Genomic DNA, 12,445 nt, shown 5'->3' with positions numbered 1-12,445 from the left:
GCTAATAAAGAAGGAATTGAATTAGTCAATCAATTAAAACAATTAAATCAAAAATATGCTATAGCTCCAGATCTTGTTTTATATAAAAGACGTGTTGAAGTTAAAACTAAATATGATCTTCTGTTAACATATCCAATTGAAACTCAACTTCTTAAAGATAAAACTCAATTTTACATTCACGGAGATAAATCAGGCAAAGTATTGGCCAACCAATTAAAAACTTCTGTAGTTAAACGACAAATTAAAGAAATTTGCAAAAAAAGACAAATGATTACTCTGAAATAAATGATACCTTTAGAGAATTCTATTCTAAACTTTATAGTTCTGACTCCCCGAAAGATAATACTGTCATGAACAATTTTTTAGATCAATTAAATATCCCTGCACTTTCTGCAGATAATTGCAAATAGATGGATCAACCCATTTCTTATGAGGAAATAGCCGAGGCTATACGTTCATTACACTTGGGGAAGGCTCTGGGTCCAGACGGATTTTCTGGAGAATTTTATAAGGCCTTTTCTTCATTAATTATACTGCAGTTACACTTAGTTTTTTTTGGATTCTTTCAAATTGGGTAGTTTGCCTCAATCTTTTTATGAAGCTTCTGTCTTGCTTATCCTAAAAAACAAGGATCCAACTGAATGCTCTTCCAATAGGGCAATTTTATTATTTTATGTAGATACTAAAATTCTTTCTAAAGTTCTGGCCCGTAGGATTGAAAATATTTTCCTTCTTTTATTTCTGACAATCAGACTGGATTTATTAAAAACCGACATTCCCATTTGAATATACACCGTGTATTAAATGTTACTTACTCTCCTTCTCAGGAGATATCAGAATGTGTGATATCCTTAGATGCTGAGAAGGCCTTTGATTGGGTTGAATGGAATTATTTATATAAAACCTTAAAAAATTTTAATTTTGGACCAGATTTTATTCAATGGATTAAATTACTTTATTTATCTCTTTCTGCTCGAGTTCTTCCTAATTTTCAAAATTCCAAACCATTTAAACTTCACTGCGGAACTAGACAAGGCTGTTCGTTGAGTCCTTTGCTTTTTGATTTAGCTTTAGAACCCCTTGCTATTGCTTTTTGAGAATCTAATGATATCTGTGGTATTTTAAGAAAAGGTATCACCCAAAAAATCTTGCTTTACGCTGATGATATATTGCTTTTTATCTCCAATGTTGAGATTTTGTTACCTTGTGTATTTTCTTTACTCTCCCGTTTTAGCCAGTTTTCAGGATATAAATTGAACCTACATAAGAGTGAATTATTTCCTTTAAATAATTTTGTACCAATTAATACTAATCTTCCTTTTAAAATTGTAAGGAATCAACTTATTTGGGTGTAACAATCACTAAGAATTACAAATACCTGTTTAAAGAAAACTTTCTTACTTTATTGAACCATGTAAAAAAGATATTATTAAGTTGGTCACCTCTTTCAATATCATTGATTGGATGAATTAATTCTATTAAAATGAATATTCTGCCTAAGTTTATATTATCTTTTTCAGGCTTTACCCATTTTTATTCCTAAATCCTTTTTTGACTCTCTTGAATCTATTTTATCCTCCTATATAAAGAACTTTTACTACTTAGGAAACTGGGTGACATCAGATGGCAGGTGCAACTTGGACATCAAAAGAAGAATAGGGATGGCAAAAGACACCTTTACGAGAATGTAGAGTATACTGACCAATACTAAACTAGGCATGACAACCTGCCTCAAAGTACTGAAATGTTACATTTATCCAGTTATGTTATATGGCTCAGAATGTTGGACAATATCTAGTAACATGAGGAAATGAATTGTAACAGCAGAGATGTGGTTTTTGAGGAGGATGTAAAGAATATCATGGACAAAATGAATATCTAACGTGGATGTCATGAACAGAGCAAACAGAAAAAGAAATAATGTATGAGAACATGAAAAAGCAATGTAACTTCATTGGATATGTGATTAGGAAAGAAGAGTTAGAATGCACGGTAATTATGGGAAAGATTGAAGGGAAGAAAGCAAGAGGAAGACAAAGACAAATGATGATGGAGGCAGCAGCCAGAGAACTGGAAATGAATACCAATGAATTGATCCACTTGACCCGAAACAGGAATGTGTGGGCCATGGCAGTCCAAGCTCAAACTGGGCATGGCATCTGATGATGATGATGATATAAGGAAAAATAAATGTCCTCGTTTAAATAAAGCTCATCTTCAAAAACCTAAAAAGTCTGGAGGTTTGGCCTTAACTAATTTTAGGTTTTATTACTGGGCAGTTAATATACAATATCTTACATTTTGGATATATTATATTAATCGTGTAGACTGTCCAGTATGGGTTTCTTTAGAAGCTAATTCTGTTAATAAATCTTCTCTATTATTTCTCTTCTTGGATCCTCACTTCCTTTATTTGTAAGTAAACTAACTGATAATTTAATAGTTAAACATACTCTGAGGATCTGGATACAATTTGGAAAATATATTGGTTTATTGAGATTTTCCCTTTCTAGTCCCATTTATTTTAATTTTTTTAAAACTCTGCATGACTGATTCAGTTTTTAAAAAATTTAAATGATTGTTGTATTTTCCTAGTTCTGACAAAACACAAACAACTAGGAATGTTAACTGCCTGTGTGCACAGATATTGAGAATTTACAGCACATTTTTTTTTCTTCTAGTCAGCACTGTACAGCACGGAAACAAGACATTTAGCTCACCTTCTCAATGCTGACCATTCATCAACATTAGCCAGCCTTTGTCCTGTCCTTTTTATGTCTTGCCAATTTAGGTGGATATTTTTTCAAATATAGAGTACATGCCACCCAGGCTACATGTTCCAGATTCCAACCACCAAGTGGAGGAAAAAAATCTTCCTAAAAGATCATTCAGAAAGAAGAATTTTCCCCTTACCTTAAACCCATGTTCTCTATTTTTTTTTTCCAAACACCTCCATTACAGGAAAAGATTTCCTATTACCTGTTTGTCTGTACACCACTTGTCATTTTGGGTATCACTATGAGGTCATTATCTGGCCAAAACATAACTCCTGCAGGCGGCTTTCACATTGATGTGAGGTTTACATACCTGAATGTTGTTTCCGAGAGTACTTAAAAAAGCTACTGTGCTCTGACAGTTCAAATGTTGTTTCAGAATGGCAGGAGGTCTGTATTTAGATACCCGTCTGGGATGGTTTATCCTCAATGTGTCTGTATACTCATTTTAATAATAAACTAGCTGCAAGAAGATAGTCATCTAAAAATTGCAGTGTGATAATTAAATCATCAGGCGACCCATGTCCGAATCCAGACAGCACGGCAGCAAGAACAGTTTGCTTTGATGAACAACACTCAATAATGCATTCACGCTGGGATAGCAAAACTATCCATTGTTGCATCCTGGAATTGCTAAGTACTAATTTGTGATCCATAAAAAAGGGGTCGTCCCAGTAGTCTTTCTTCACATAATTATTGCACATACAAGTTCCACAAAGCTATACACTAAGAATATAAAGAACAAATGCATTAGAGGTTCTTCTTGCCCATCACTATATAGCTCCAAGGTCTATTACAGTTTTTCAGCAGAAATTCATAACTCAACCCCTACGCACTTTCAGATTAAAAGGTCAACCACGATCTCACAGAATGGTGGAGTATACAGAGGAACAAATTGCCTCCACGTGGTTAAATATTCAAACACTAATATATACGTTATACATTGAATTATTATGATACTATTTATAATCTTGGTAAATGATTAATAAGTGCTGTAAATTCCAACACCTGCGGATTTTCTCTGTGAAGCGCTATAAATATTCTTCATCCATTTGCAAAAAGCCATTATGGACATACTATTTCTCACAATTTCTTACAAAGTAAAACGAGGCATTCGAGCCCAAGCCAGTTCTCAATGCAATTCCATCGATTCTACTCCCTCTCGCATGCCTTATCAACTACACCAGTAAACTTAAGCAGGAAAAAAATAGTGGCTAATTAACTTATCAACCATGATTTTGTTTCTAATAATCAGAAATGTGTCCGTATTGTTGCCAATTTTTAAGAGAATATGCTCTTACTTTAATCATTTATTTGCAGTGTTCACTGCTGAAGCTTCCACAACTTGAAAAAGGGAGAGACTTGTTAAATTAATGTATTTTGTGTCTGCCCTGGCCATGTGATGTCCGGTGCACCCGAGTTTACGGTCCCAGCTGACAGCGCTAAGCCCCGCTTGCGCTTTGCGGTGTGAAGCACGCGTCACGGTGCCGGGCCCGGCGCTCAGTCTCACGGAATCGGAGCACACAGCGGACGCCACCACCGAATTGGCGAGAAACTGCGCTCCCTCTTGCGAGAAGATGGCGCCGTCGCGGTCCCGCACCCTGAGGAGGTGCCAGCGAGTCTTGTACTGGGTGCCTGTCCTCTTCATTGGGCTCATCGCCTGCTGGTCCTATTACGCCTATGTCATCCAGCTGTGTGTAGGTAAGCTGTACCAGACGGAGCCCCTCTTGTCTCGCTGGTATACCGAGAGCAGCCTCGACCAGCGGTGCTACACCCTCTCAACTCCAGCCAGACAGCTGCGCCCGACCCATTCTCAGGTGTCGCCCACCCCTAATCCTAGTCCGTCCCCACACCTTGCACTCCCACCCGCTCTCCCCTTATCTCACTTCATCCCCTCATCTAGCGCTCTCCTCAAATGCTCGAGATTTTCTTCCAAGATTCTCTTGCCCGCTCTCCCAGTGTGTCTCCGAACCTCACCTCCTGCTTTCCCCGACTCTCCTACTCTGCGCCCCAGACGCCGCTCTGCTCGCATTCCTACCACTCCCCCGTTCTGTTCTAATTCCCCCGAGCCTCTCTCACCCCCTCTGTCTTCTCCCCAGCCTCTCCCTTTCCGCGATGTTTTGTTTGTAAACAGGCGGTGGCACATCACCATTTTGAGTGGTTGTGACCAGAGATCCCAGAACCGATCACGAATGTGTGCCATTTGCATTCGGTGTCTGTGCAGAGTAAAACAAAGTCCCAATTAACGATGCAAAAGCGAGATACAAAGAACGTTCTTTTAACTGTGTTACTGTTATTCACACATGAAAGAAATCAACGAACAAAATCGGTTATTTTTTTCTGATTTTCATTAATCACGTTTTAATACAGTATAGCTATCATGACAGTTTGGGCGGGGTAACGATGCAATTCTGGATACTGTAAAATCCCATATAGACATTTGTTTCGAATTAAACTAAATTGGAGATGATACCAACGCAATATGTAGAGCTTCAATCTAAAGAAAAGAATACTGTCACTTGAAAGAAAACTCGGTGATAGTTGAGTGGCTGCTAATACCGTATAAGTATATGTTTCTAAGACAAAACGTAAACATGATTTTTACTTGGAAAACTGCATCTTAAAATAGTCAGGTTGGAATGGTGAATAAAATCGATGCCTGTCTCATGATCAATTAGGCTACATTTAGAGTGTCTTAGATACTAAGCTTCTCATCCAGAGTGAGAACCAGATGCCAAACCAATAATCTTGCATTGTCTGCCAAGTTATATACGAATACATCTTTGTAGCAAATGCATATTTTGTGACATGCAAGTTACATACATACGTCATATTATTATAGAAAATATATATACTCATTGTAAAATAACTTCTGAAATTAAATAGTTAATTTGGTATTCTCTATTTGTGGTAGATATTGTTTCACAATAATGGCTGAGGTACAATGTTCATTTAATGTATCATAAAACGAGATGTTTATTAACTGAGAGTACTGTTGGTATGTGATTTGTTCTAAGTTTTAGAATGCTGGATGAAATTAAACAAACTGTTGCCAATCCATAAGGGCTCAACAGCACTTAAGGAAGAGATGTATTAGTTTAAGAATGGTGCGATATTATGAAGCTGGTAATTTTATTGTTTATTTTCAGCATTTACGTTTTAAGTTTTTGTTTCTGAAGTGGCATGCTTGGCAGTTTTATTAGCAAATAAAACTAGGCAGTTTGCAGATTCAGATTTACTCTAGCTAGTCTATTGTTCAGAAACTGCAAATACTCAATTTAGGAATAAATAATGTATCAGAAAAAATGGATTTTTATGTGTATATATTGAGTTTTGAACAAGGATCCAGAAACTTTTGTTCTGGATAATTTTGTTTTGTATAAAGGCTAGCACCCAAGGAGGAGTTGATAAAAATGCACTGTTGCATTACATTGTGACGTGCAGTTGTAGCAGCATCTTGTGGCTGAACTGATCACTGCAAAAATGCAGTACTAGGCAAAGTAGTACATGCAGCTACCCACTGCAGTCGGGTATTCTTCTAGCTTATTTCAAAATACATTAGTCTTGAAATTGAACAAATAGCTCTATAACACGGTTTTTTTCATCAAAAAGCTACAAATAGCATATGTAGTCTGTGATTTTTATGGCCTCAGGACATCGCATAATGTTTCATGGTAAGTCTAGTCACTGCTACTGTGTTGTAAACATTACAACCAGTTTGTATACGGCAAGGTTTAATATTCAGCACTATGTTGTACAACAGTTGGTGTTGGTTGTCAGGTAAATGTTGACCAGGATGTCAGGAAGGCTCCTGAGCTCACCTTTCATCACTACCACAGGATATTAAACGTCTATCGGAGAGGGCATACATAATCTGAAAAAGTGGCACTTTTCCAAGGAGCACCAGACCCTTCAGTGCTGTACTGAAATGTCAGCTTAGGTTTGGCAATAACCAAGCAATACGTTAAACTTCTGCTTGAGGCACAACAATGTCATTTATGATTTTGAGGAGATATGTTTTGTGCAAGGAGCACTGAAGGTGAATATATTTTTATTGTAGTGTCATAAGCTTTGAGGAAAAAATGTGGTATTGAAAGCAGAAAAAGAATCAGTGAATTATGTCTGCAACTTTAATAAAGCTTAAAATGGTTTGTTACATATATTAAAGTCCTGGATGAAAATTAATAACTATTTGGGACATTGCATGCTTGACCTTTTCCTAATAGTTACAGTAGATGGGGTCCATTACTTTTGGGTCAAACCTGCAATTGATTTCTTGCAGATTACAGGCACGTAGAATGAGTTTCATCAAAATCAGATGATAAAAAGAACTTCACAAATTGCATTCTCCACAAACCGCAGGAGACCCTAGAGAAGAATCAGGATGCTGTTAGTACCAGCTGGTATCAAAACATTACAAATTTACAAGTGTGTGTTACATCTTGGTAGTGTACAAGCAAATCTTTAACTCATACCCTTGTCTTTGGTAGATCATCAATGACATACAAGTGTGAGGTATGGCACTTTGGAAGGACAAACCAAGGTAGAACATACACGGTTAATGGTAAGGCACTGAGGAGTCCAGTAGAACAGAGGGATCTGGGAATACGGATACAAAATTCCCTAAAAGTGGTGTCATAGGTAGATAGGGTTGTAAAGAGAGCTTTTGGTACACTGACCTTTATAAATCAAAGTATTGAATGTAAGAGTTGGAATGTTATGCTGTGGTTGTATAAGGCATTGGTGAGGCCGAATCTGGAGTACTGTGTACAGTTTTGGTCACCAAATTACAGGAAGGATATTAATACGGTTGAAAGAGTGCAGAGAAGGATTACAAGGATGTTACCGGGGCTTGAGAAACTGAGTTACAGAGAAAGGTTGAATAGGTTAGGACTTTGTTCCCTGGAGCGTAGAAGAATGAGGGGAGATTTGATGAGGTATATAAATTATGATGGGTATAGATAGAGTGAATGCAAGCAGGCTTTTTCCACTGAGGCTAGGGGAGAAAAAAAAAAACCAGAGGACATTGGTTAAGGGTGAAGGGGGAAAAGTTTAAAGGGAATATTGGGGGGGGGCTTCACACAGAGAGTGGTGGGAGTGTGGAATAAGCTGCCAGATGAAGTGGCAAATGCGGACTCACTTTTAACATTTAAGAAAAACTTGGACAAGTACATGGATGAGAGGTGTATGGAGGGATATGGTCCGGGTGCAGGTCAGTGGGACTAGGCAGAAAAATGTTACGGCATAGCCAAGAAGGGCCAAAAGGCCTGTTTCTGTGCTGTAATGTTCTATGGTTCTATGGACACTGCTTGGAATATTTTGGGACTTGGTATTAGAGTCAGAGTATTACAGTACGGAAATGAGCTGAAGTTCAAGTACATTTTTTATCAAAGGATGTATAAATTATACAGCTTTGAGATTTGCTTGCTCACAGGTTGCCACAAAGCAAGAAACCCAAAGGAACCTAATTAAAGAAAAAAACACAAATCATGAAAATAATTAAGCGAACAGCAGCATTCCGAACCAAAATTGAGATTTCAGATCTGAACCCCAGATTAGGCCCAAAGCCTCGCTTATCAGTTCATCATATTAGCAGACATAGAGCACAGCAGCCAGGGCACTCTTCATAGCCTCAGTGCCATAGAGATAACCATCGTGGAGAAAGAGCAAAATCAGCTCTTGTCCTGACTGATGCCTATCTTTTCTGGCTATCTGGGCTGGTGTTTAAATTGTCCAAACAACATATTGTACCTCACACTAGGACCCAGACACTGCTGCAGTGAAAGGCTCCAGGCCTAGACCACACTGCCCAGTGACTCGCTCTGGGCCCAGATTTTGGCGCCCAGTCTGAAGCCACTCTCAGGCTCTTCAAATCAGCTCAGCGCCCATGGCGATCCGACCTCGCTCTCAGGCCAGCTGCACAGGCATTGGAACTCCATTTGCAATGATTCTGCAACAAACCATCTCAGCTCATTCCCCAAACTCACCTCGCCCTTTCACTGTTTGCGGCGATAATTTAACATAACTTACCTCAGCAAAGGTATTTTTAGTTGGATTTCTTAAGCTTTTTGACAAGCAGGAAGCTGTCGCACACGTTTGGCCGTGCCATCTTAACCGGAACTCTGGCCCAACCTACCACAGCATCCTCCCTGCTAGTCCTGGTTGCCCACATTCAGCCCGAAACCCTGTCCCCTCCATGTTCCTATGTAAATGCCTCTTAAATGTTGCAATTGTACACACTTCGAACACTCTCTCTGGCAGCTCATCTCAGGCACTCGCTATTCTCTGTAAAGAAGCTAATTTTAAGTTCTCTTTTATATCTCTCCCTTCCTCTCTTGTATCTGTGCCCTTTCATATTGAACTCGCTGACCCTGAGGGAATAAAATAATGCCGTCCACTCTATCCATACCACTTTTTATATTTATTGAGGGATTCATTTATACTTAGCTCCTTAAGTACAATGTACTTTTCCTTACCAAAGCCTCAATATTTCTTGTCAGCCAAGGTATCCTGAACTTGGTATGCCTACTCTTCACTCTTACAGGAACATGCTCCCGCTAGACTCTTGATAATAACCCTTTTAAAATCCTTCCACTTGCCAGCTGTTCCTTTGCTTTTAAATAGTCATCCAGTCAACCCCAGCTAGATCCTGTCTAATGCCGAAATGTTGGCCCTGCTCCAGTTCAGGACTTTAACCTCTGGACCTGTTCTATTTTTTTTGCATAACTATTTAAAAACTGAAATAAACTGTTGTGACACATAGATGCTGCTTTATTTAAACAACTCCTGAAGACTGTACGTATTTTAGAAGAAAAGGATCAGCCATGATTGAATAGCAGAGCAGACTCAATGGGCCTAATGGCTTAATTCTGCTCCTCTGCCTTATGTGTGAAAACAGAAAACTGGAAGAGCTTAGGTCAATTGGCATTTGTGATGGCAAATAGTAAAAGTCGACATTTCAGGTTGAGGTCCTGCATCACAAGTGAAACAGGAAAGATTGGCAGTGTATAACAATATGGTGATGGAGGGGAGGGGAGGGGAGGGGAAGAAGGCTGGTAGGTGAAAGGTGGAAAGGTGGAGACCGGTGAGGTGGGAATGATGGGCAGATGGAACTGGGAGGAGTGAACAAAAGAAAAATAAAAGTGGGTTGGCAGGGGGTGTCGGAGGAGAGCACTGGGTGTTGGTTACCTGAAACGGGAAAATTCAATATTCATTCAATTTGTAAGCTACCCAAACTGAATAGGAAGTGTAGTTCTATTTTTGTTTGGCCTCTCTACAGTGTCAGCATTATACTGGCAATCTTTTGTTCCTTCTCATGTCTGATACAGGGCCTCTGCCCAAAATGTTGATCTGCATCTTTTGCCTCCAGTTGCTGATTGACCTGCCAAATTCTTTCAGCATTCTGTGTTTGTTCCAGATTTCAGCATCTTTTCTTTCTCTCTCTCTCTCTCTCGTCTTCAAGTGCATGCACTTTTAAGTTACTAAAGAACTATCAATTTATTTTGTGGATCAGATTGGTGATTGTTTTACTTTTTTTGTAACAAGATGAATGTGTAACAAATAAAAACCGAAAATACTGCAGACGCTCAGTGGGTTGGGCAGCATCTCCATGAAGAGACACAGTTAATGTTTTAACTGATGGAGGGTTGTGGATCAAGAATGTTAACTCTTCTTTCCACAGATACTGCCTGAGCAGCTGAATGTTGGCAACATTTTCTGTTTACATTTCAGATTTTCAACTTGTGTATTTTTGGATTTTTCATTACCTGCAGCAAACTATGATGTTTGCCATGCAAGAGATTTGCATGGTAAACATTGGATTCAGTGTACCATAAATGTGCTGTGTACCAGTGCAGTTCCTCACTTCAGCTGCTTTATGGGGGTGGGGGTGGGGGTGGAACTCAAAGGTGAATAGCTACTCAACTGTAGAGCAGTAAATGATTTAAAATACAAGCTTTCTGACCATCTTGACAGAAAAGTGAATAAACATTTCCTTTCGCTCATATCATCGAACAATTTTATTCCAAGATTCTCCCTGTTCAGGACTTGCAGGTCCATCCCATACATTGTTCAATGTGAAGATTTTGCCTTTCACTGTGAACTTTTCTGATGATAGCTCTTGGAATATCCTGGTTTTTCAATCTTGGAAGAAACTAATTTACCTGGACTGGCTCTACTAGTATTTTTTTTCCCATCTGACTGCTCAGCTGTAAATCATTTGAAAGATTATTTAATAATTTAAGTCTTAGTACCTGAATTTTAATTTCATGATGAATCATCATGCACAGGAAACTTACTTGTTAGCATAAGAGAAAACATTCTGTAGTTTTCCTGGATATTAGTCCAATTTCAATGTCTATTTCTTTTTATTTTCTAAATTAAGCTTGCTTTACAGTAATGGAGATTTGATCTGGCATGGACCTCGCGATCATTCATTGCTGTGAAATGGAGCATTTACTTGTTGCCATGGTTACAACTAATTCTGAATTCAACTGTATCGCTGAGATTTTTTAAACAAGCTCGATCAGTGGGGAAGCAATGCTCATTAATTTTGCATGAAGTAAACTCTATATCATACTCTTACCCTTATCTTTGCTTCAGTAAATCCTCATTCTCATTGTCAGAAAAAAACAAAAGAGCTGGTTATTGACTTCAGGAAAGGGGTGATGATGCATATGCTCCTGCCCATATCAGTGGTGTGGAGATTGAGAAGGTTGATTACGCTGGCTGCCCCAGGAAAGCTGTTGGTATTATCAGAGACCCCACCCGACCCAGACAGTCTCTCTTTTCCCCTCTTCTGTTGGTCAGAAGATACAAAAGCATGAAAGCATGCCCCACTAGAGTCAAGGACAGCTTCTATCCCACTGTCTACCTTGTTATAATCTTTTACTGCACTGCACTTTCTCTGCAGCTGTAACACTTTATTCTGCGTTGTTACTGTTTTACAATGCACTGAATGCACTGAGTAATGATTTGATCTTTATGGACAGTATGCAAGTCAAGCTTTTCACTGTATCTCGTGCATGTGACAATAGTGAATGTACACTTCTAATAAACTAATTTTAGTCCATTACAGACCTCACCTTCAGCCTCTGAATTATAATTTGAAGTGTGTGTATTACAACAAGTATAATCATTCATGTCTAGATATGGCTGAATCGTATTCAGCACTCACAATAGTGAAGTTCCTTTGTCAGAATGTTTACTATTCTGTGAACGTTGTAGAATGCAATGAGTGTTGCTTTCCCCCATCATCAGGCATCAACTTGAATTCATGTTCATGGAAGACCAACTTGTGAGGAACTCTGATTTCATTTTCACTGGGATCTAGCCTTTCATCCTTGATTCTGTATGTCTATCTGTCCTTTGCTGCTCTTCTGAAACCCATCTTTTTGGCAAAGCTCTGTAATATGCACACATCAATTTCTGGTACTTACCTACTGCATATGCCTTTTAGTTTTTGTTTGATTCTGTTTCTTTGAGGTGCCTTGGAAAATAATACATTCAATTTGCATAAAAATAAAATTGTTATGATATATGGAAAAAGTGTTTTGTTATTTTTGGATTGCTGTGGAATAGTTTGAAGTATACCAGTACTTTTAATCCATCTGAGTATCAGTTTAGATTTAAGTAAATCAGTTTGTTCCTTTACACAACAATTTAGTTACACT

General features: G+C 38.5%; 1 protein-coding gene across 1 annotated transcript in view; it reads left to right on the top strand.

Annotated features, from left to right (window-relative positions):
* The first annotated feature begins 4,219 nt into the window (after nucleotides 1-4,219).
* Nucleotides 4,220-12,445, top strand: part of zdhhc2 (zinc finger DHHC-type palmitoyltransferase 2) — a 91,643-nt gene continuing 83,417 nt past the window's right edge. The window contains exon 1 of the mRNA XM_072252653.1: nucleotides 4,220-4,475. Within this exon, the coding sequence (XP_072108754.1) occupies nucleotides 4,352-4,475 (124 nt within the window). The 5' untranslated portion in view covers nucleotides 4,220-4,351. The remainder of the gene's footprint in view (nucleotides 4,476-12,445) is intronic.

The sequence above is a fragment of the Mobula birostris genome, chromosome 3, assembly GCF_030028105.1.
Source record: "Mobula birostris isolate sMobBir1 chromosome 3, sMobBir1.hap1, whole genome shotgun sequence".
In the NCBI taxonomy this organism is placed as follows: domain Eukaryota; kingdom Metazoa; phylum Chordata; class Chondrichthyes; order Myliobatiformes; family Myliobatidae; genus Mobula; species Mobula birostris.
This window is presented reverse-complemented; position numbering and strand designations above follow the sequence as displayed.